At 40.7% G+C, this 24797-nt stretch overlaps 1 protein-coding gene across 11 annotated transcripts in view; it reads right to left on the bottom strand.

The window, feature by feature from the left end:
• PAM (peptidylglycine alpha-amidating monooxygenase) overlaps positions 1–24797 on the bottom strand; it is a 278579-nt gene that overhangs the window by 150283 nt on the left and 103499 nt on the right. For all 11 annotated transcript variants that reach the window (XM_084780124.1, XM_084780128.1, XM_084780127.1 and 8 more), the window contains exons 2-3: positions 7638–8022; positions 6556–6676 (exon numbers count right to left, since the gene is read on the bottom strand). In XM_084780124.1, the coding sequence (XP_084636250.1) occupies positions 6556–6676; positions 7638–7732 (216 nt within the window). In that variant the 5' untranslated portion in view covers positions 7733–8022. The remainder of the gene's footprint in view (positions 1–6555; positions 6677–7637; positions 8023–24797) is intronic.

The raw sequence follows: 24797 nt of genomic DNA, 5'->3' as shown, positions 1-24797 counted from the left end.
AATATAAGATGATTTAAAAAATTTAACCTTCTTTTAAAAATCTACATTAATTTTAGCGTATGTGTGTGTGTGTTTGTGTGTGTGTGTGTGTGTGTCTGTGTGTGTCTGTGTGTGTGTGCAAGCGTGCGAGCCCCCCACAATGGGCGTGTGGAGGCTAGAGGAAGACGTGTGGGAACCAGTTATCTACTTCTTCCATACAAGTCACACAGGTCTCAGGGACTGAACTCGGGCCATCAGGGCTGGCAGCAAAGTGCCCTCCCATTCTCAGCTGTATCACTTGGCCCAGTGTTTTTTCTTCTGCTTACATTTTAGGAAAAGAATATGGAAAGTGGTCAGTGTGTTCTCATATGTGCAGCCCCAAATGTAAGTAAGAAATATCAGAGGACTTCCGTGACTGAGCGCTAAACAGGCTTCCATGAAAACACAGACAAAATATAATAACTTAAGCTTAATTAGTTAAAAACAAACTATACACCACTGTAATTTGTCGTTTACAAGAACCTATTAGTATGTTTTTTGTGTTTTATTTAATTCATGTAATTGGGTTTTACTAATGAAGCAAGAACTCAATACAGAAATAAAATATAATTTGTAAATTTGGCACATAGCACCAGTCTTAACTAAAATGAAAAAAAAATTCTCATAACAATTTAAGGACAAGAAGCTAAATGATCAAGGTAGTGGCTTTTCCTTTTTAGTCATCCAGTGCCCATCACTGCCAGCTCTGCCATTAGTAATAGTAACAGAGAGGACCAATGCTAACTGAAGAATAGTAAATGGATAGCAACTTCTATGTAAGTTCAGGATTTGAAATCACTTCTATTGGAAATGAGTGGAGCTTTGCTGGTGTTGCTTATTATTTTATAAGGTCAGTGTCAGAAGGGGAAGCTAGGACGAGTCAAGCTAACACACTCATGAGACGCCTACTGATATCTCTTCTTTGGAAAACGTCTCTTGCAAGGACTCCAACAGATGTGTAAAGGCTGAGGAACAGGTGTTTAATGCCAATGTTCCTCCCCTCTCTGCTCACAGGGCCACTGTCCCTGGATTCCTTGCTGTGACCCAGCCCACGGAGTCCCGCCTCTTCTTACTCTACTTAGCGTTCTCTTGTTCAGGCTCATGCTTTCTACCTTGCCTCAATTTTAAGATCTTTCCCTCACCTTTAAAATCCTTATGTCGTCACCCTGACTGCACAGGGTCACGGTGGAAAGCACAAGGCTTAGTCACGTCTCATCTTAAAACTCGTCTCTCGGTTGTTTGAACATATATGCCGAGGGCGGCAATACCAGGACACAGGCATATTCCGACCGCTTACCCAGCGTGGGCAACAAAACTGAGAGGAAAGAGCTGCTGGTAACTCTCACTCCTCAGAACACCCTGGGTCAGGCAAACCTCCGTTCTGTAGGCAGGAGAAGGGACAGAAGTAAGTTACCGATGAGCTAAGAAACGTGGCTGAATCAGTCCCAGAAGAGCTAGGCTGAGGCCACTGCCAATCTGGCTTTCAACTCCTGGATCTGGCTTAGTTTAGAAAACAAACTATATGTAAACTGATTCATAATTATGCCTCGATTATTTTATTTTAAAGCCAAGCATCCATGGGATAGTTAGCTCACCGAATAGATACACTGATCATAAATGAACATGCAGTTTACCCAACTGTTTTCACTGCAGATATGAGTTGGCCACGGCCACGGTTCAGAGTCCCAGATGACTAAGGGCTCCCGTGAAGAAAAAGCACTGAATGAGGAGTCTTAATGCATTGTCAATTCCTGGCTTTGCTGTGTTCTGAAACAGCATCACTGGACACGAGGAAGCGGAAAGCTTTAAAGCTGCTACTCTTCCCCATCATCTCCTCAAATCTGGAACCGAACAAATAAATGAAAGCCCAAGCACACTCGTGACCGGGAAACTAATAAAAGAATGGGAAACACATAAAACTTCCCACGTCAGAGAAGAGCGAGTTTAACTGTGTATGATCAAAGCCACAGAGCCTTCAGTATAGTATTATTTTCACCGACAGGCTGTATGTTGATATAGAAAAGCCCATGCTTAGAGCCCTACGGTTTGCATCTCATTGCACTGATATTTGTAAAAACATTTCTTGATGAACCGTGCAGAGACTTTCAGAATTTGATCACATTATACCAGTGGGGTTTGCACCTCTGAATTTTCACCTCCTTCTTTTGAAGCTGTTTTACATAAAGGATCTAAAACTCCCAGGGCTTTTTGTCTTTATCCAGTTTTTCAATATGTAAGAAGAAAGATTGGTTGCTTAGTTCTTTGTTTAATTAAGCTTTTAGATTTAAAAAAATTCTATTGAATTCCTTTAGCCTTTGACTGTTTTGTTGATAGTGGTACTGTGAATTTCAGAAATATGTGCTGAAAAAGTCTTTTTCCTATTATCTGTTTACTTAATATTTTTAAATTTTACATTGTTTTATTTTTAAAAGTGTAATGATCATTTTCCTTTTTCCCTTTCCTCACTCCAAACCCTCTCGTTCATGTACCCCTCCTTGCGTTCTTCCACATTCATGGCCTGTTTCTTTAGTTGTTGTTGTTGTTGTTGGTGGTGGTGGTGGTGGTGGTGGTGGTGGGGTGTGTGTGTGTGTGTGTGTGTGTGTGTGTGTGTGTGTGTGTGTGTGTGTGTAGGTATTCCTAGGTATATAAATGCAATCTGCTTAGACTACATAATGTTCCTTTCTGTTTTCAGGGCTGGCCACTCACTTGGTACAAGATAACCAATTGGTGCTTTTCCCTGGCGAAGGAATTTCTCATGCTCTCAGCACGCCTTAGTTCTCAGTCTAAGTTTTTTTGTTGTCTTGTTTTTTCGTTGTTTGTTTGCTTGTCTCTTGATTTTGTTCTTTGTTACTGAGGACTGATTACAGTGCCATGTGGACACAAAGCACATGCTCTATCGATCATCTAATAACTCCGAATCTACTTCAAGAGTTTTGTTTTGATTATATGAAGATTATTAAAGGCTAAAACAGCAAAAAAAAAATTATGCTGTAGGTTGGCTCACCAGGTAAAAGGTGCTTGTCTCACAAACCCAACAATGAGTTTGATTGACAGAACTCACAGCGGATGGAGAGCATCACACAAAGTTGTCCTTTGACTTCCCCACACACGCATCTCTCTTCTCTTGCCTCTCTTCTCATCTGTTCTGTTCTCTTTCTCTTCTTCCCTCCCCCTCCTCTCCCTCCCTCTCTCTCTAGCTCCTTCTCTCCCTCTCGCTCATATACACACTAACAATTATAAACAGAATGAAAAATTAAAATGATGTTGTAATAGAGTCCCAGCTACTTTTCCTGAACAAACGGGTTCAGGTTTATCGAGTAATTTTTAATGGCCACTCTGAACTCCTGTAGCATCAGGAGGCACAGCGATGCAGAGGCCTGACATAACAGGTGTGTTTTGGCATGATACTAATCTAGGATTGTATTCCATCTATGTAATTAGTTAGCCATACTATATGAATTGTGCCTCAGGTCTCCTCCACTTCTATTAACCATCTGCTTGCCTTCCTACCCCAGCCTACAGACTCACTTCTCAAGCAAAAGACTTCTGTCAGAAAAAAAAAAATCATGCCATTCTCATTATTTCCAAAACACAGGCGGTAGTTCCTGAAATCTAGATTGAATGATATACTTCCCTTGGCTAGGGACACTAAAGTTTGCTTCTCCGTTGCTACCTTGTATGAATTCTGTTTCTCTTGTTGAGCCACAACCAACAGCAAAGCTCGGCATACCTCCCAGCTTTACTTTACTTTCCTTGGTTTAAGAAGTCTTTTCTTCTTCATATTTCAGATCATCTATATTTTCCTCATTTATTCTTGCTCTTGCTCATTTTCCCTTTCTAGGCTTGAGTTTATTTTGTTCAAATCTTACTTCCTCATTACCTTTAGTTTTTTCATTCCAATACTTTTTATTATTTCTTCTTACCTATGTCAGTGTTAACTCCAGTTTTAGCTGCATTTTAAGCCAAGAGTGGTTGCTTTCCCCCCCCCCCCCCCACTAAAAGTACTTACAGTACCATACCTCCGAGTCCACCTCACCAAGAATGACAAGTGAGGAGAAGTGAGGTGTTGTATCTGTCTGTCATGGGCAGCCTGTCATTTTTCATGAATGTTTACAAGCTGCATCATCTGTAGGTCAGTCAGTACGCAGAACACATTAAATCAAGCATGCTGAAGAACATGGGGACACATTCTGACCAGGTCTACGCTGTTTCACAGTGACAGACTCCCTTACCCAGTTGGATAGTGGTAAATACAGGTCAGACAAGCCTCAACCCAGCTTGGAAGAAATAGGAAAGGCCACCACTAATGAATCACCAAGAACTAGCATTGTTTCAGTCTTCCTGTTGTTCTTCTGTTGTGCTATTCTAGGCACGGCCTTCTCACAGGCCCATTAAATGCCAGGACTCCATGTTTGTCACACACATGAGGCAGAAAAGTGCATTCTTAGAAAAAGTCCTAAAAGTTGATTGGGCTGATCCAGGACTCAGATGTTTTCTGAATTGATCACTGTGGAAGGGAGGCAAGACCCAGCCATCGGCTGGCAACAGTACATTTAGTCCTCCTCTGGAGATGGCTCCTGGGAACCACATGGTCTTAGAGAAAAAGCAAGGAGGAGAAAGACTCAGCTGCAAAGGCCACGCACTGCACAAAGTGAAATCTTGTGCCTATAGTGAAAATAAACTGCATGCTCTCATTCCATGTGGTTGTTTTAATAACCGTAAAACTATAAAATTGAATAGAGATTTATGAAAATTGAACTCCTCCATATTTTTAAAAATCAGATCTTATGGTTACACCTTCTAGGAGTAGTGATTACAGCAGAATTGTCTATTATCGTTGTTAATAGGGACAAAGGGGTATTTTCAAATAGGGCTAATTGAGATTAAAACACTAATGTCCTTGTGAGGAACATGTTAAACGACTGGTTACTGAAGTTAGGAATGGTAACATACTTCTGCATTTCATGTAACAAGGAAACTGAGGCAGGAGGATTTCCAGGAGCTTTAGGCTAGCTCACAGTATAGAGACAATCTTAAGGAGAAAAAAAAAAGAGAAGAAAAAGAAAAACAGATGACCAATTAATGAATATATATATGTGCCAGGTACTGGTGGCGCACGCCTTTAATCTCAGCACTCGGGAGGAAGAGGCAGGTAGGATTGCTGTGAGTTCGAGACCATCCTGGTCTAACAAAGTGGGTCCAGGACAGCCAAGGCTACATAGAGAAACCCTGTCTCGAAAAACAAGAACAAAAACCAACCAACCAAACAAAAACCCCAATAATATATGTTTAAAGAAGTATACTGAAAAGCCCCATGTTAAAACTGATAAGAAACAAACCAACAAACAGTTCATTTATTGGGGGACAGTGGTTTTTGTGTTCTGGTTTTAGTATCTTAGTTCAATACTAAATAAGGTAATTGTGAAATTCAGGGCCAGGACAGAACTATCAAGATGTACAGGAGAGGGTATCTGCATGGTGACAAGGACATGTGGAGACTGTAAGGGACATTTCTGACACAGCTATAACGTGGTTACAGACAACCATGCTCGAGTCTTCAAATTACTGTCAGGTTTTACTCTGAAGTAAAGGGCCCTGTGTATTTTCTAGTGCTCTGCTTGTCCATTTCAACAGTCATTTCCCTCAATAAACAGAATACTTTTATTTTCCCAGTGGTGAAAGGGAAAAAGAGGAAATAGTACATTATCTGCAAGAATGAGTCATCAGCCACTGCAGCTGTACCACATCCAGGCCTCTTTCTGTCTGCAGCCCTTCAAAAGCAAAGGGCTATCTTTTAATGACATACATAAATCCCACACTGCCTGGCTACAGAGCATAATGAATTCTGGCCTTTTCATGCTTAATGAAACACCTTCTACAAACGGCAGCCGTGGCGTTAGCTTCTCCTGTGTGCTAAGACATGGGATGCCTGGCAACCTTGTTCGACTTCACGTGCTCTGTGACATGACTTGAGCACTGCTGCTGCTGCTAATCCTTCAAAATATATCTCTAGAAAATTCATTCTGCCACCTGTATGAATAGTTTCCCAAACTTTCCAAAACACTGGAATGTTTGGGGTGGTTTTTTTTTTTTCAAATTCTTGGCAGCAAACAGAATTTTCTGTCTTAACTGTGTGCTTTGGAAGGGCATTTTAAAAACACAGTGATCTGGTGGATGCAGCTCATCAACATCGCTCCCTTCATTAGAACATTTTGTCTTATTTTAGTGCATAGTTAGAAGCTGGATTGCAGAGGCCATTCCTCCATAGAGAATCTCAAAATGTAAAATTTCAAGTTTTCATTTCAAGTCACAAATAACAAAATGGGTAACGTTTTCACAAACATAATTTGACTGAATATTTATTTGCCTTGAAGTACTTTACGGTACTGTAGCCTCATCTGGGGAGTCTGAAAGTAAGGAATTTACCACAGCTTTAAGTGCAAGTTCCTTATCTTAATATAATATATAATATAATATAATATAATATAATATAATATAATATAATATAATAATAATAAAGCATAGAAGTCCACGCACCTCTTTAGGTGTAACCCCAGGCATGCGAATGTCCAGGGCGAAATCTGATGAATCAATAGGAGTTACTGGTCTGGTGGTACCAAGGCATTCATTGGAAAACGACCTGGTAGTTTCTTTAAACCTTAAGAAGACAAATTTGAACATTCTTGAACATAATTGGAAAGGCAGAAATAAGTCCTATGACTTTACGTTTAAGGGTTATTAATGTAGATCTAATAAAAACTGTAAGATGTAATGACTCTGTAATAATCCTAACACCCAGAATCACATTGTTGTCTATGAGCAACATACAACCAATTCATAGGCAAAATAAAATCAACGGAACTAAGCAGGGTATACTTAAAGTTCAGCTTAACAAAATCTTGTAATACGTATTTATTTCTACTTAAGGAAGACGTTTTCATCCTCACATGCATGCTGATTTTCTAGTGGTGAAACTATGAATCGTCCCTGGTAACATTTATGAGTGCCCAACAGTACTAATCGGAAACAAACAACAAAAATAACCTAAGCACAATCTTGCTGGGTACAGTTGTATGGCGACGAAATAAAGACTTGGATATTCATTACAAATGTACAAGTACATAAATATTTCATATGGTAATTACGAGGTGCGTGTATACAGCTCTCTATTTCCTAGTGAGCTATTACAGCCAATGATCTTCTCCCCACACCGACCGCTCCTGATGATTTATTCCTCCAGCTGTTAGATATAGGAAGGCATTCACGTCTAAACAACTATATTGTAGTTCTTAAAATATTTCCCCAAGAGGCAGCGATTAGTTCTGGAAGTCACAACTTCTAATTGGAGTTCTGAAAGCCAGGGTAGCAGCTCGGCTACAGGGTGATGGGTGGGCTTTTTCTGCAAGGGGCACTTCAGAAGTTCCTCAGCTAAAATTTCAAGTCTTTTTGGGGTAGAGAAAAATCAGCCTTGTAGAGATGGTTTTTTTTTTTCAAGGACCCGTTCACTACAAGTGACTACATTTCTAAGGAGCGTGCACACCCCCGTTCCCCCACCCGTCACCCCCCCCCCCCCATGCCTTCCTCCTGTCTAAAGGAAACAAACAAGCCTGAGCACGCACCTCTTGAAGACAGAAAGTGGGCTTCTGAAGGCCAGGCAGCTGTTCTGCAGGGCGAGCAGCAGCAGCAGCAGCAGGCTGCGGGCGCGTCTGGCCATGTCCGCACAGGGACGGGGCAGCGGCCAGGCGGGCTGGAGAGCAGGGCTGGCGGCCGGCGCTACTTCATGGCCACGGGAGACGCGCGGCCAGCCGAGTCCGCGAGGTCTGGTCCCAAGGCGTGGGAAGCGGCTCTGGAGTCCGCTCTGCCCGCAGGAGCTGCCCGCCCTCCAGAGCGGCTAGTGTGGCTGCTGGACGGAGGGACGGACGCGGCGCGCGAGGTCCTTATCGCTCGCAACGCCAGGGGCTGTGAAGGCTATCGCGCAGACCCGCGTCAGTCATCATTCGGAACCTGCAAAAATAGAAGCCGATAATGGATGACTAACACATTACAGCATTTGTCCTCAGCAAATCCCAGCCGAGGTTCTTTAATACACGAGGAGTTTCACAAGCTTGCGCCCAAGCCTGGAGAAAATGCTGGTCTGTTGATCTTCTCTCCACCCCCGCGCGCGACGAGCCCCTGCGACTTCACAGACCCTGAGCAGTGAAGCTCCTGTCCTGCCTTCAGCTTGCTCTTCCTCCCCTACACCCACTCCGGGTTCTGTTTTGTCTTTTATTTTACTGTTTTGATTTTTTTTAACCTATCTCTTTCCTCTGCTTTCCCCTTCTACCAGCCCCACTACGGGCTTCTTCCTCTATCGTCCTCTTATCTCACCAAACAAACAAACAAACAAACAAAAAAACCCGCCTTGCTCCATACCGCAGTTGAATGTAAGCAAAGTTATTCACTCAAATCACTGACTAAGGCACAAGGAATAAACCAGAGAGGCGAAGACAAAGCACTTAGAAACCACAATAATCGGGCAGAAAACACAGAACAAAGGCATTTCATGTATATGCACCACAGGGCTACAGATGAGAAGAGGCAAAGCCACCCGCTGCCTGCACAGGTATCTCTATGTAAGTAATTGCCCAAGTTCTCAGAATTACTTTAAAACAAACTAAAACTCTACAGTTAACATGATCTGTGCTTTGCAAATGCTCATTAAAAATCTGGCATCTAATATACACAGCAATAATTTCTTCCCAATGCGGCATGCATCCCCAAAGATATTCTATCATAAATAAGATTTAGAAACTAATAACAGAATTAGAAACGGGTGGAAGTGGAGGGGGGAGGATCTAACCATCCTCCGAATGAAGTATCTCTAGAAAGACCAAGATCAAGAACTTCCTAGTAATATAAATAAGAGACTGATGGCGGGCTCAGGGAAGGATACCTCAAAACCAGGGCCGACTTTGTTGAGTACTTTTATCAAAAGGAAATTAACAGCCTTAAAAGATTCTAGATTAAGGTCCTCCCACGTTTCTTCCTCCTCTCCTCACAAGCTCACCTCCACCCCCATAAAAATACTCTCAGCTACAGACAGGAACACAGCTGACTTCCACACTCAGGCCTGAAGGCCTACTTACTCAGTAAGAAGGGAAAGCAGGAACGCAACCTCATCGGACAGACTCCCATGGCCAGGTCATGTCCCAGGCACATACAAATGCCAAAGGGATGGTTTTCTGGAGCCTTAATTACTCCAGTAAAAATTTACAGTCCATATTCTGCACACATCACCTCCCTTATAGAAAAAGTGGTATGTCTCTGAATATTTCTGGCTAGTGGGACAGTCCCCATCCTATCTTACTGAACTGTGATCCCCCCTTCCCCTCCCCTTATGCACGTGTCTAAGTTTGTATGCTTTTTCCATGGGCTGATCTTTGTCCAAAGCTCTTCACTGTCAACCACTTCGGTCTTAGGGGAAATTTCTCCCTGTTGTCTGCAGAAGCCACACAGAAAGAGTGTGAGGGACATTCCACACTCAGCTAGGCTGAATTCTAGGACTTATGTAGGCTAAACACTCAAATAGTCAACCGTGCTTTGACATCACTAGCTGGGCTGAACATTTTTCAGATTATGTGTTAAGTCTGAAAATGATAGTCGGCATTAATTTAAAACGTATCGCATTGTGAGGTAACCTCTATATCATAATGCTTCTAAGCGCCTATTTTAATCTGTAATCATAAATACAATACGGTCCAGAAAATATCAAATCAGTTGATCTGATGATCTAGAGTAAATATAACAAAAGTCAGGAGCTAGGGGACAGTTGTTCCACCCCGTGTGGTTAGCACACGGTGGGCTCTGAGTTCACTTACTAGTACCAGAAAAATGAATGATAATTGCATAAGTTAGCCATTCTCTATAATAATATGTTAGCTCCTAAATTGCCCTATTGAACTCATGGTATAGGGAAGCTAAACTAGATGTGCACGTGTGTGTGTGTGTGTGTGTGTGTGTGTGTGTGTGTGTGTGTGTGTTTGTAAAAGCCCAAAACATAAACAAACAAACATTAACTGTAAACAGAACAAATTCATCACAGTCATCACTAAGTTACACACCACACACCAAATATAAATAAACTAAAATTTAATGTTCAAGTACCTCAGGGACGCTGAGGCTCACAGCACCCAAGGATCACAGGTGATTTATATGCCCACTGACATTTTTACAAGACTGCTAATGTTTGTTTGAACTTTTGTCTTTGGCTCCCTGTTTGAGATGAGCAACAAAACCCTTGGCCTCCTAGGGATTGGGGTGTTGGTGCTGAAGGCTGTGCTTTTGTCTTTGCTCCCAACTAAGTACTGTACTGTCAAGTGACAAAATAGAACATTCCCCAAAGCTCTCTTTTTAAAAATGTATTTATTAGGAAATGGATTCTATTTCATTCAGAACAGGACTCAAGGACAGTCCTTGTTTTATCTGGCAAGAAGGCTTAGTAGTAAACAAAACACTTGAATATAAACTCATTGTTAAAATTCTATAACAGGAACACACCCTTCCTCAAGTACTATCCTGGGAAATAAAATTCCATTTAGCTGTTTGATTGATTGTATTATCTTTGATGTCCCCAAACCAACTACTTACAGACACCTGAAGCTGTGGGTGGAAGCAAGGATAGTATCTGTTACCATAAACACAATACCTATTATGGGAATGAAAGCCAACTATGCTGCTTAAGCCTTTCAAAGATGGAATACACATTATAATATGAAAATAAATATGTTTAACCATTTCATTTTTTAGTTCATAATTCCAATTAATATAGGATATGGAATAGTCCAAATTTTCTTTCAAGATTATTCAAATTATATGTTCCTGAGATAATGCTCATTCAAAAATACTTAATTTTGTGTATTGCGCAAAACTTTGTAATCCATATTTGATTTTCTTTAAGATAACTAAAACTAAAAGGAGGAAATAATTTATTAAGGTGGTAAGAACTTCACATAATTGGTGGAAGAACTCTCCCTAGAAAAGACCATTAAAGAAACTCAAATATCTGAGAAAGAGAAGCATCTTTAAGATGAAATAAATATCTTCAACAGAAGGCCAAGCCTGGGCATGCCTGGTACAGGGGACAGCAGGACCTCAGGAGCCCAGGTGCAGCAGAGGACATGATGTGCTTGAGAGGCAGTAATAAAGGTTCTGTCTCCTGGAGACAGGAAGCCTGGATGCTCTATTTTATCTGTAATACAAAGCACATATCCTGTTTATATCTCCATAATTTCACCAGGCAAGAGTGATTTACAGTTCATGCCTGTATGGGTATTAATTCTAGAAGCCGACCATTAGGTAGTAAGTCAGGGCTGCATTGCAGGACTGTAAAACTAACTGGGATTAGTTGGTCATTCTTGCTGCTTTTATTTAACAAAGGAAAAAGAAATCCCTGAAACCTGTAATTGGTCAGACTCAAGAAAACATGCTGACTGTTTTTGTTTTTGTTTTCTTTATGGGTTGACATACTCAATGGGAGAAGTGAACAGAAGAGTGGCTACCAGGAAACTGAAGGAAAACTGCCTGGGGTCTAGCTCTGTTTGACTGAGTACAAAGTCTGTCTGTGCTTCCGTTTCTTCACCAGCAGAAATGATCAGACACCTACTTCATAAGAACTATTCCAGGAATAAGTGAATTAATCTCCTAAGGATAGAGCCAAGCATGTACCAAATGCTTGCAGTTATCACTGCTCCAAATGCATATTCAGTGCCATAATGTTCAGGACCGATAATCAGACAGATACATTCCCAGTTTTACAGAAAGTACTTTCTAGTGTGTGAGAGAAACAAAATATCTAACAAATTACGAATTTTACTAACTTTGAGGGAGACTGTATGAGGTTTCCTAGGATGACATGACTGACTGACCAAAGGATGCGTATCCATTCACACAGTAACTTGATTTCTGGGCATCTGTTCTTGAACAAAGTTTAAACAATGGCACAAAATGTCAATAAAGATATTCAATAGTACTGTTCAAAGTAACAAAGAACTAGGTGTTTTTAATAGTAGTGCTGGAAGCCACTTAAATGTACACCAAAAGCAGATTGGTAAGTTTTTAAAAAAAATAAAGCCTAGAAAATCCAGATATGAAGGTATTCCTTTTAAGCACACACGTTTCTTTTTAAAGCCAAGAGCATGGCCTGGAATACACTATTTTTCACTTTGCATAACTAAAAAATTTAAGACTCTCAAACAGAGAAATGTTGAAATTGTAGTACAAATAATCTTTTTTCTAAAACCATTAAAGATAAAGTTATTCACCTCATGCTTCAATACTGCTGGTACATTGAGGGAGATTTCCTTTGTAGAACAAGTACATCTGGGCCCGAGATGCCACATCATCCAAAGGCCCTTGTTGCTAAGCCTGGACACCTGAAGCTCAGATCCTCAAGATCTGCATGGAGCAAGCCAGGTCTCTACATGTGTTCACATGTACCCACACATACATATGCATACATACACAAAAGCTAAAAAGTGCATCCTACTACGTGGCTATCAGCCAGTGCTAGATATTGGCAGACAAACGTCCTCACTCTGCGATCTTCCTTTGAAGGCTGCTTGGGTATCCCTAGCAAATGGCAGCTGGCTTCTCCCAGTGTAGTGGCATCCAAATGCTTGTAGCATCAAAAGCCAAAAGCATCTATAATATACCTACCTATTGGCCACACAGATGAGCTCTACCCCGGAAGCTTTCATCAGATGGCAAGAGCATTTTGTCTTGTTGAGACCATGTTTGTGTTGACTTACTTAAATGGTCTTTCCACCATAGGTTCTACTGTACAGTTCCCCTTTAATTAATGTTTTTGGTGGTGGTGGTGGTGGTGGTTATTTTTAACTTTTCAGATATTCAATTCTTCATCAGGCTTTCAACTTATTTTCCTTATTACATCACAATGGGCTCATGGTTCTGTTTTGTTCAGTGGGTTTTAATCAGTTACCATCTTTAAGTACATTGCTTTGATGCCAAAATTGTCTGAGCTGTGGTCCTTCAAAGGCACCCTTGTGTCTTTCTGCCAACTGCCCATGGCTCTTAGACTATCAGAACTTTCCCTTCCCTTCTTCATCCCACTCGGCCTTGGTTGACATCCCCAAATAGACTGTTCACTTTATTTGGATTTTGATAGTTCTGTATGATTTATTTGAAACTGGAATGCTCTCCACAATTCTTACGTCACTAATCAGTGGCCAGTTTTGCACTAATTGAAGGTGGCAGGACCTTTACTTTAAGAGGTAAAGCCTAAAGGGAGTCTTGGGTATCTGAATGCATGCTTTTAAAGCCGATAAGGGGAGACACTAGATCTTTTCTCTTTTCTGCCTTGTGTTCCTAGCCATGACGTTAACGGTTGTGCTCTACAATTCTCTCTGAAAGGTCTGCTGCCTCGACACTTGCCCAAAAGCAATGAGCCAACCTACTGTGGATGGATGCCTGTCGCCTTACAAAGTGATTATCTCAACTACAGGATATACACCGACAGAAAGCTGAGTAAAACACCATGTCAACAATCCAACCCATTCACACTTCCTTCCCTGCTATTCAAAGCCTGTCCAATAACCTGATGTCTACCCCGCTGTGCTCTACCTAATGGCTTTAGGATGGAAAAGAAGGGAAAGCAAATGCATGTATTTAAAAGTCAGAGATCCTCCAACTTAAACTATTGCACTTCAAGTAGTATTTTATATGAACGTATGACAGGCTACCGCTTTCTGTTGACATGCATTTGTAACAAATTTAAAGTTAATTTTCAGAGGCTAGGGTTTCTTTTGTAGCCACAAGAAAATAGACATTGTGCCTTTAAAACATATTTTACTGAACGAAGCTCTTCATTTTTCAATTTATAGGTTACCCAACCTACAGTTGGGTAATGTTTAGAGAAAACAACACTATGTTCCTTGCTTAGCAAGGTGGTGATACAGCTGTGGTGTGGTGTCCCAGCTGCTTAGCACTATTAACATTTGGGCTGAAGAATCCTGTGATGTGCCAGGCTGTCCTGTGTATCACCAGATGTTTAGTCATAGCCTTGGCCCTCATCCACTAGAAGCCAACAGCAATCCTGTGAGCTGTGGCAACCAAAAATGTCAACAGACATTGTCAAATGTCATCTGAAGGGTAAAATAACCCTGCCTGAGAATTCTTGTTGTGCTTCATTAAGATAAAGTTTAGTTTGTTTATGCAAACCAATGCAAAGTCATTTCCTTTTTAATACACATGAAAGTCTAAGAATGTGTTTATGAATATGGAACGTCTGAAGAGTATAAACAGAAAATAACATGAATATATATAATGTAAATATATAATATTATATATAACATATATATTATATAATAACATGTAACATATACTATATAATATATAGTATATTATACATATATAAATATAAAAATTTAATATGCTAAATATATAAATATAAAAACAATATAAATATATTATATATAAATTCATTGAATTCTGACAGAAGTTTAGGTTATCTCTCCTGTTTAATAAATCTAAGGCTCAGAAAAATTAATTTACTGTTTTAATAATATAGTGGTAGAGCTTGGACTCCAATCCTGACTTTTGGATTTGGGCGGCTACTTTTTTTTTTCAAGACAGGGTTTCTCTGGGTAGCCTTGGCTTTCCTGGACTCACTTTGTAGACTAGGCTGGCCTCAAACTCACAGAGATCCACCTGCCTCTGCCTCCCGAGTGCTGGTATTAAAGGTGTGCGCCATCACGCCTGGTGACATCTATGTTCTAAACTCGTACCATCCAACACAAAACAAACCCTTCACATTTACAGAGTAGGTTCTCTTTAAATAAGAAAATCTTCTGAATACTGTTTTCTCATTAAAAAATCATCACAGTCAACATTTATGGAGCAATCATTATAGCCGGGTCCTGTGTGGTAGGCAGTTCATACAGTTTTGGTTCTTCCTAATTCTCAGTGTGGCTCTATGATGTTTGTGTGGCCTATTCTTGTTTTAGAGAAATAGCAGTGGAATATGGCAAGAAGTGGCAACCCTACTCAGGGTAGACAGCCAGGATACAAGCATGGCGCCCCCACAGCACCCTTCAAGACATTAACTGCTCAGCTGCACAATGAAAACGCACCCCCACCCCCTTTAGTGGGAAACGTTAATGCTTCCTCTGCCTTACGGACATTGCTTATCAGACTAGCACAGTAGGAAACAGCAAAGGCAAATGGCTGTGCTTCAAATTTGATTCCAAAGTAGCTTATGTTTGGCTGACAAGGGTCTTCTCAAGTGCTTCCCCAAATCGGAGCAAAGGCTACAAAATTTCACATCGAAGTCAGATTCCCAGCATCTCCACCTGGCATCAACCATCTCCGGCAAGTCAGGCCTTTTCTTTCAGTCCAGCTGGCAGTCAGGACGGCCCGGCTCCGTTGCTCCCTCTGTGCTCTCAGACCTTCAAGTCGGGAGTAGTTTTCGCTGTTCCATGGCAAACACGCGATCACCATAGTTGTCTTTCGTTTGCTTTTTTTTTTATAGCTAGGCCATTTTCTCCACTTACGGGCTGATACTTTAAACTCACTTACGCTGTGAACGTTGTTGTTTAGAGTTTTGTTTTGTTTTGTTTTGTTTTGTTTTTTGTTTTCTTTATGTAGGAAGGATAATTCAGCCTACGTGTCCATGCAGTTTATCATATACAAGGGCTAAATCAGTCCCTCCTCCTCCTCAGTTCTTTTTATTAGCAAGACACCAGATTGGTGGCATCTGGTACCATGGTGCGCTCTTGGACCTACTTGAGATTCACCTCTCCTAACATCACGCTGCCACTCTGAAATAGCCTTCGCTTGCAAGTCAAAATGGGCTTTGAATCTGTCCGAATATATGAGCTAAGAAGTCCCAGAGGAATCCTCCAGCACGGGACCACTACGTTTATAAATTGTCAACAGTAACACACTCTGTTTGTTTGTTGGTTGGTTTGTTTGCGGCTTGCAGGATCTGCACAGAACGCCCTTTGCCTATGTCCCTTAGTCATCAAATGAGTTGGTTTTGTAAAATAGCCAGAGGTATAGTTCTTAATAAAGTTTCTCAGCTTCGGCTAACATAACTGTTACTTGTGAACACATGCACCTAGTTCACTGCCAGCATGTTTTCCTGTAAAATAAGAAATTCTTGGTTTTTCAAGCAGTGCTGTCCTGCAGCTCTCCAGGCTGCACTGGCAGGGCCTTGAGTGTCCTGACCTGTACAGAAAAGCATTAGCAGTGTCTAATGACGTCACCGAGGTGGAACTGTGCCTCGGCATCCTGATCATCTGCCCACCGCGTAGTTTATTGACTTATAAGCAGAGAATTTAGATTTAGGAAAGTAAAAAACCATTCTCCAGCTGCTACCTTGCTTCTCTTTTAAACAGCATCCTTGTTGAGTGACTAGACAGGCTGTAAACATTTCACAGATATTTTGTGCAGATTTCTCTAAGTAACCTCTGTCCTAGCCCAAGAGGTAAGCAAGAGCCACGTCCATAAGCTGTCCCAAAGAACACTTCAGAAATTAATAAGCTTGCTTCTTCATCCTCAGTGAGTTTTTTCCAGAAAGTTGTTTGAAACTAATCCCAATGATCAGACTAAATTTGAAATGTCAAATTGGTTGTTGCAATAAAGTATGGATCACCAAATCATTGACAGGTATTAAAAGATTAAGATCTTTCGCATTAGCACTGACACCTTCCTCTGTGGTTCTCTGTGTTAGCAGTTTCTTCTACTCAAGAGAAACTTAGAATGTCACAGACTGGGTGGCCTCTTGAGTTTAAAGGCAAATGTCAGTCTGCTGGACTCCTGAGGATGCAGTGTGGAGACAGGGACCTGCTGTCCTTGTGTTCTCTAGCCATTAGTCAACACTTTCTTAGTGAGATGCTGATGACTTTTGCTATGAACCGCTCTACCTTCTCAGGCATACTTATCCCTGTCATTTCTGTTTTGTTAAATGCTTCCCAGCAACCTCAGAGGCAGCAGTTCTAACTACACATTAGGCTGCCTCAGGCCTAGACCATGAGCTTTCAGAATACATATTCTTTTTTTTTTTTTTTAACAATTCTATTGAAGCTGGCCTTGGTGGCACACACCAGCAATCCCAGCACTCAGGGAGGCAGAAACAGGCAGATCTCTGTGAGCTCAAGGTTAGCCTGGTCTACAAAGTGAGTCCAGGACAGCCAGAGCCACACAGAGAAAACCTATCTCAAGAAATCTATTGAAAACAATAGTGAATTTTCTTTTGTTTCTTGTGTTCCTCAGAAGGATTTTTTTTCCCTCTAACAGCAGTGAATGGTATTTGCAAACAATTCTTTGTTTACCATTTCAAATATCTGAAGCCTTACAATAAAATGCCCCTAAACACAGCTCTTCCTTTTATAAAATTTGCTCTTCTTTTCTTTAAGCCTCTCAGCTATATAATTATAGTGTTCAAAGTGAAATCTATAGTCTTATAGTTCTATTACATAATTGAAAACTTATGGGACTTTTCCTTAAAGATCATGAAAGGATGTTAAAACATTTTCTCTCTTATACAATTCTGTGTAATCAGGTTTACAGTAACCTAAAAGGATTAAACAAAATATGTGCTACACACTGCTCAACTCAGTCTCCAAACTATGCAACTTGAATGTTACTATCAAATGGACATGGTTGAACACAGTTGCTTAGACAGCATAGAAGCTACAATAAAGTTCTGGCTAATCATAAGAGGACCACCTCAAGTTTTAAATATGCAATTTACCAGTGAAAGAGACACAGCATAATAAAGCAGCATGGATGCAGATTTAAATTTCTGGTCCATATTAATAACAGTTTTCTTTGATCAGCTTCCCCAGGCTCCCCATGAACTATCGGTGGAGAACTTCATAATTTTCTTCTGCCTGAAAATGATCAAAGCAGTCTAGTGTTTCTTTGATGCTGCTGTACAAACAGGTGGTGAGTTTATTTCATTGTTAGTAAACTGTCCCTCGCTGTCTTGAGCTTAGGAAGATGTGGTTTGCTTTCACACTGTGCTTGTAGAATGGCTTTGCTTTTTCCTCCCTTTAATCCTTTCTACAAGGTCTCCCAGAGAGAGCTGCAACACACCTGGAATTGAACCCAAAAGCTCAGAAAAGAGGATGCCCATGAGCCTCCAAGTGAGAGACCACTCGGTGCAGGTTCCAGCGCTAAGGTTCCACACTCAGGCCTGAGCATACTTAGTCCATCTCGCTTGCCTTCTCTCTGCATTACTGAAGTTCTAGCTTGGAACTTGACTTATAGTTAAGTGTTGGGCTTTCAAGTTTTCAGGGGAAAAATGTGAAAGTTACATTTTTCCAGTTTCAACCAAAATAGAGAGAGATGTAACATTACATAGAAAAGTGATTCATTCTATTAAAGAAGAAAATTCCCCTTTAAACAAAAGACATTTAAGGACTTATACATTCTTTCTTTCTTTCTTTTCTTTTCTTTTTTTTTTTCTTTTTGAGACTGGGTTTCCCTGTGTACCCTTGGCTGACCTGGAACTTTGTAGAACAGTCTGGTCTTAAACTCACAGAGATCCACCTGCTTCTGCCTCTAGAGTGCTGGGATGAAAACTCAGCAAAACAATGATACTAGTAAGAATTCAATATTTAACACTGCAGAGTAAAAGCTATAGAAGTCAGTGTATTAAGTACCTCGTACATACAATGTGTTTTAATTTTCACAACATTCTGCAAACTGTTTCACTATTACCTCCCCTTCAGATAAGGAAACTGACAAGTTAAGAAGCTTGGTGCCTTGTTTAAGAAGAGGGACAGGGACTAAAACTTAGGTGCAGAGAACTTCAAAGGCAGGAAATGCTGTCAGCCACCAGGTTATATTTCTAGTATTATATGAAAATACATAAAAGCTAACTGAACAATAACTGATTCAGCAATGCTCCTAAGTGAATTCATTTTTTTGTCATGCATAATTAATTTCAATAGTACACCTAGGAATAAGGCATGCTAATTGTTTCCTATAGTTAATTTCACCCACCCCCACCCCTCTCTCTTCTGGGCATTTGGAAAAAAAAAATTACTGGTAAGAAATAGAGGACAAAAATCTTAGAAGGGGAGTCAGAAAACATGGATCCTAGTCTTATTTTAGCAATCTACTTCCCAGCCGCTTAAAGTGAGGGCCTCGCTAAACGGTCCATCAAAGGGCTCTTGAAAGAAACAAAACAATTGGGGCCAATTCTGAAGAATAAAGTACCAGTGAAATCATAATATAATATTAAGGGTTCCAGATTAGGCTTTATCAGTAGATAAGATATAAAATCTTTCTTTGATCTTCCCAATTTAGCACTGTTCATTCTGGATCTATTTATAGCTCATCTTCAAGTATCTTTTCAGACAGTAGACCTTGTTCAGACAGCAGACACTTTACAAGTACTGGAGTTGAGAAAAAGCACGCCTTGAGTGTTCAATTCAGTCTTCCTATCACACACACAGATGAGGGGGTAGGGGGAGGAGAGAGGTGGGGGAGAGAGGGGGGGAGGGAGGGAGGGAGGGAGAAAGAGAGAGAGAGAGAGAGAGAGAGAGAGAGAGAGAGAGAGAGAGAGAGAGAGAGAGAGAGAGCGCAAAATGTGGCAGGAGGGCAAACATGGTAACCCTGTCAGTTAAAATTTCAACGTGTACCATTTGATTAACCTAGCCAATACTTATTCCAATTTATACTCGGTGGTATATTCCTCAATGTTGGTTTGATGTATTTTGATGCTAATTAATAAAAGGCCACCACACCTGGACAGGACAAATGAGACAGGTGTGGTTAAGGTTCCAGGGCTTAAGGAGACAGAGAGAATCTTGGGAAGAAGAGAGACCCAGAGGAGAAGAGTGGAGAAGAAGGCCGCCATGGGTTAGATAAAGGAAGCACATGGCCGGCGTGGATGGAGATTTGGCCCAGATGAAGAACATTAGTAAGTATTTGGGATAATGGATGGAAGGTAGCTTGACAGAAATTATTAGAAGCAGATGGCATGGGATTAGGACAGGTATCCGATACCTGTCCCACTATGGGAAGCAGTTTAGAGGAATAATATCTGCCCCGCCCCAGGTTAACTAAGGCTATTTTAAAATATAACAGGTGACTGTGTCTTGATTGATTGCTAGCAGGTTGGAAAACACTGCCATAATAATAATTATAGGCCTAATAATAAACATTATTAGGCCATATTGATAAATAAACAACAAGTGGCGCCCAACGTGGTTGGCCTAATAATACTGATAATTTAACAGCAACATCTCAACTCTCAGCCACTGTGAGAAAATACCTGTGGCAAACAACTTAAGAGGAGGATGCTGAGGCTTACACCCTGTAAGTTGTACCTTGGCCTCATAGTTTTGTACCTGTGCTAAGACAAAGACCGAACATGCTGGTGAGAAAGGAGTGACAGAGCAGAGCTGCTTACTCCAGGGCATCTGGGAAGAAAGAAGGACAAGAGGAAAGAGTCACAACCCTCCCCCACAGGGCATGCACTCCGTCACTTACTTCCTAAACTACGTCCTAGGTTTCCACTACCTTCCAAGAGCTCCATGGGCTGGGAAGAAGCTTCATCATTTAGCCTTTGGAGGACATTTAAGACCAAAGCAAAACACCAAAAAACAAAACAAAACAAAACTATCACTACCACATGAAAATCATTAACAAATATTTTTCTTGTCTGTGCATGTAAGAACTGACAGGTAATAAAGTCGCAACCTTCTGTCTTATGACAAACTACACAGACCCAGACTCACAGGTCCAACTGGCCCAAACACTCAGTACTAGAGGGAAACACATATTATTTATATTCCAAACACAGTTAGGTATACATGGAACGAACAGAGTATAGGACGGTGGACCAAACGTGGTTTAAAGGAGACAAGTGGATCCTTACCAGTGAAACTTGCACATCTGCCCACAGCAGTACCATTGAGGCATTTTACAGGATGCAGTACTACGCTGTGTGGCTATTGAGACAGAAGCACTCAGCATCCTAAGGGTTCACTTGATTCTGCTGACCTTACGGCTCATTACTGGATGCATGGGTTGTCTAAGTTATGTTGCTGGGGAACTGCTTGTTTTGCAATGGAATTTTGAAAATCAGTGTATCTGCACAAATTTAATCTTTTAAAGTTTGATTCACCGTATAGTTCCAATAATATACATTTAGTAACCCTATCCACCCAGACTACTTTGAAATGACATATGCCAAAAGATTTATTATAAACAGAAACTAAAGGGTCTTTATATCCTTCAGTGTAAAATTAAGAAATATAAAAATTATGCCTTTAGTAGAGTTTATATTGTTACTTAAAAATACACAAAAGGTGAGGATGTACTTTAGTGGCTTCAGGATTACCCAGAACATAAAAAGCCCTGGTTTTAATCCTTATTAACACCAGAAAAAGAAAACCACTGTAATAATTTTTTAAAACTTTAGAAATTCTATTCATAAAATAAAACTATAAAGTATTCAGCAGTCCCCATGATTAGACATAATCAGAATGTCCTTAGGAAAGCTGACTTTCCTTCTTTGTCCTTTTCAGTGCATTCAACATCATTGGCCTGTGCTCACTGGCATGTGATTTGAAGTCATTATGTCCTGTGTGGCGGGTCACCTCATTGACTCAGGCACAGACATCCCCTGGGAAGGAAGCTTCTAGACTGGCAACATATAACCAAGCACATATCTAGAAAGTTCTGAATACAATGCTCTGATTTCTGCTCTTTGGACACTGAGAGGCTTTTGTTTTATTTCCTGATAGCTTCATCTGTGATTAAACACAAAAGAGAAGTTAACTGATGAAGACAGATGAATGACAATGCTGAATATGAGTAGAATTAAGTAAGCTGTGAGAAAAACGCACTTTAAATTGTTCATGAAATAAATTAAAGGTGCACACTTGCATGTGCGCATGTGTATATACAAAATTCCTTGTCGTACAAATAACAAAGCATTAATATGTGCTATATTTTTCTTGAAGATCACAGTTATTTTAATACATTACAATAATACTATTAATTGTTTCATCCTGGATTGGCTAAATCAGTATTTTAAGATGGCCTAGTTTGCTTCTTGATTCTGAAACTTTGGGACTGTGTCCTTACCTTTTCACAAAATAGTAAAATTCTGCTTTCTACCAAAAAGGTCAACTCTTTAATTAATACATTTGTATCATAGCCAAATATTAAATTTAAAAATCATAAAAATGAATGAATTAAGCAGTAGCTTTATTTGTCTAAACTTGCGGAGAAATTTCCCTTTCATTTTGATATTTGAATCACTATTGGTACAGAATTGTAATGAGATAAAGGTTCATTAACGCTTCCTTTGTTCTGTAAGATCAAAACACACTTGAGTGGGAATTTTTTTACTGAGTTACAATTATCCTCCAAGGACATAGCAAATGAGCTATCATTAAACATCTTTAAATTTAATTATGCTACATTTTCCAATACATAATCAAAACACTTACGGATATAAACTAAGCTGATCCTTCCCCTTCCTGTAACTGATTTTTTTCCTAAGAAGAAAGTCAACATTAATAAAACGAGACAAAAATTCTACAGAGGAGCAGTCGCGTGTTTGTCCATGTAAGACTGCACCTTTTAAACAAACTGTTGAGTGTATCTGACTCATGAGCAGAATCCCCCACGGTTGACTTTAGGTTTTGGAAACGCCATACTCCCACCTCGTCAGCAGATCAGCGATCAGTGCATCACTCTGTTTTCCCAATGAATCTGCTAGTGTTGAGGATGCACAGTTACCCTGCCCCTGCCACTGACAAGTGGCTTTTTTTCCGTTTCTCTTTTGCACAAGTCACTAAGGCCCTACTTTCAAATATGTACCTCTTCAAATCAGCCTAGTATGGACAGAGAAATATAGGAAGGCATCAAAACTGGTCATATGCCTCTGGAGCAACGCTTTTTTTTTTTTTAGACTTACAGAATGTCTGAAGAGGTGTGGACATCAAAACCATGTCAAAGGAATCGACTATGCAAACATTTGAGCCATTCTAGCTGTGGCTCATTAGATGCCTGGATATAGCATATAAGCTTTGGTATCATTGTCCCCGGCCCCGGAATCCGGATAAAGCATATAAGCTTTGGTATCATTGTCCCCGGCCCCAGAATCTGGATAAAGCATATAAGCTTTGGTATCATTGTTCCCGGCCCCGGAATCTGGATAAAGCATATAAGCTTTGGTATCATTGTCCCCGGCCCCTGGAATCTGGGTTCCAGTCCTCTATCTTCTACCTGTCAGTTTGGTGTCAACAAAGCGCCACCTCCTCTGCCATCACTGTTTCCTGCCAGAGGCTTCATCTGGCGGCAGTGGAACCGGACGCACTCCACAACCTGACCTTCCTTTCCCTCAACCTGCCTCACAGAAGACTGACCTGCACTGGGGATCTAGAGGCGGCCGTTACAGGTCTTTCCATCTCTACTGTCTTCACGTTTCTCATTTCATATCAAACCACTCTGGTTTTGTTCTCACAAACAACGGACTGAATTTCCCAACCATCTTATGTTCGTAGGGTCCTTGTAAGAAATGCCAACTATGAATCTCTTCTATAAAATACTATAAAAATTGTGTTTAGGGCAGGAATTAAAATATTTCTATTCTCCAACCTTCCCCCCCCCCCAAGTTGTAAGTGTTTTATGCAAATATTTTAATCCACCTCTCCCGCAAGTAAAGCCTTTATTTACCAAAAAGCCCTCTGCTCTTTTCTAGGAATTTGGTGGCCTGCAGCAGTGACTGTGTCAGTCCTTGGAGCAGTGACCCTTTTTTCTTTCCTCCTTCATTTCCTGGGCTCCAGCCCTTTCCAGAACAGCCAATTAAGACCACGACGTTGGACCCCAGCCAATGGGGAAAAGATGTGGTCACCTCAGTTAGACTGAAAACCCAATGCACTTCCTGCCTCTGTGTACTTGCTCTTTGGAGCGCACCCTTTTGATTACGACTAAGGCTTGCCTTGTCCAGACACTTCAGCTGCAGTTTTGGTCTGTTTCTTTTAGAACTTATTTATTTAGAACTAACTTATTTATAACACACAGGGACTGTGTGTTCAGGGAGTGTGACCCCCAACAGATGACACTTGGTATGATAGTTATTTGAAATTAAAGGACTTTATCAGGAAAGGCTGGAAGAGGCTTCCTCTTGTACCCCTTGCCTGCTTAAACGCAGAAAATTCTTTGGTTCCATTTCTGATTCTCTTAAGAAATGGAGGCTGCAACACAGGTGGTAAGATTTTTTTGTGATGAACTTTTGACTTTGGTCCCAAAGAGAATCATTTAAAAATCACTGGGGGCTCCGTAGGTCAAACAGAGTGTTCAGATGCACACGGATCCCCCAGGTCTTCCTGCTTTCCAAGCCCCTAGAGTCATTCACCACTCCCTGGCTGTCCTTGTTCTTCCCTTAAGAATCAGCATGACAGGGGCTTCTGAGAATGTCATGCTTCATGGTTAAGGACACTAATGAGGTCTGCCTCCATGCTGCCATTTTCAATTTTCAAGCATAAATAAACATGTTTTTCTCCTATTTGATGTTTGTCATTTTGTTCCACCAAACCTTCAGAAGGCAGATAGGAAATCTGTCTGTATCCCATCACACTGAACCTGATTCTGAAAAGCAAGTATGTCTGAGCTTTCCACAGCTATTAGAACCAGAGACCTGACTGGGTAGGGAAATCACAAGTGCTTAAACCACCAAATAGTCATGTGACTTCCCATGGCCAGTGAAACATGAATAGGACAGAACCATGTTGAGGCTTCTGCTATAAACACCA

Source organism: Acomys minous (genome assembly GCF_964271855.1).
Source record: "Acomys minous genome assembly, chromosome: 4".
NCBI classification, from domain to species: Eukaryota; Metazoa; Chordata; class Mammalia; order Rodentia; family Muridae; genus Acomys; species Acomys minous.
Note: the sequence above shows the minus strand (reverse complement) of the source record. Positions and strands in the feature narration are given on the sequence as shown.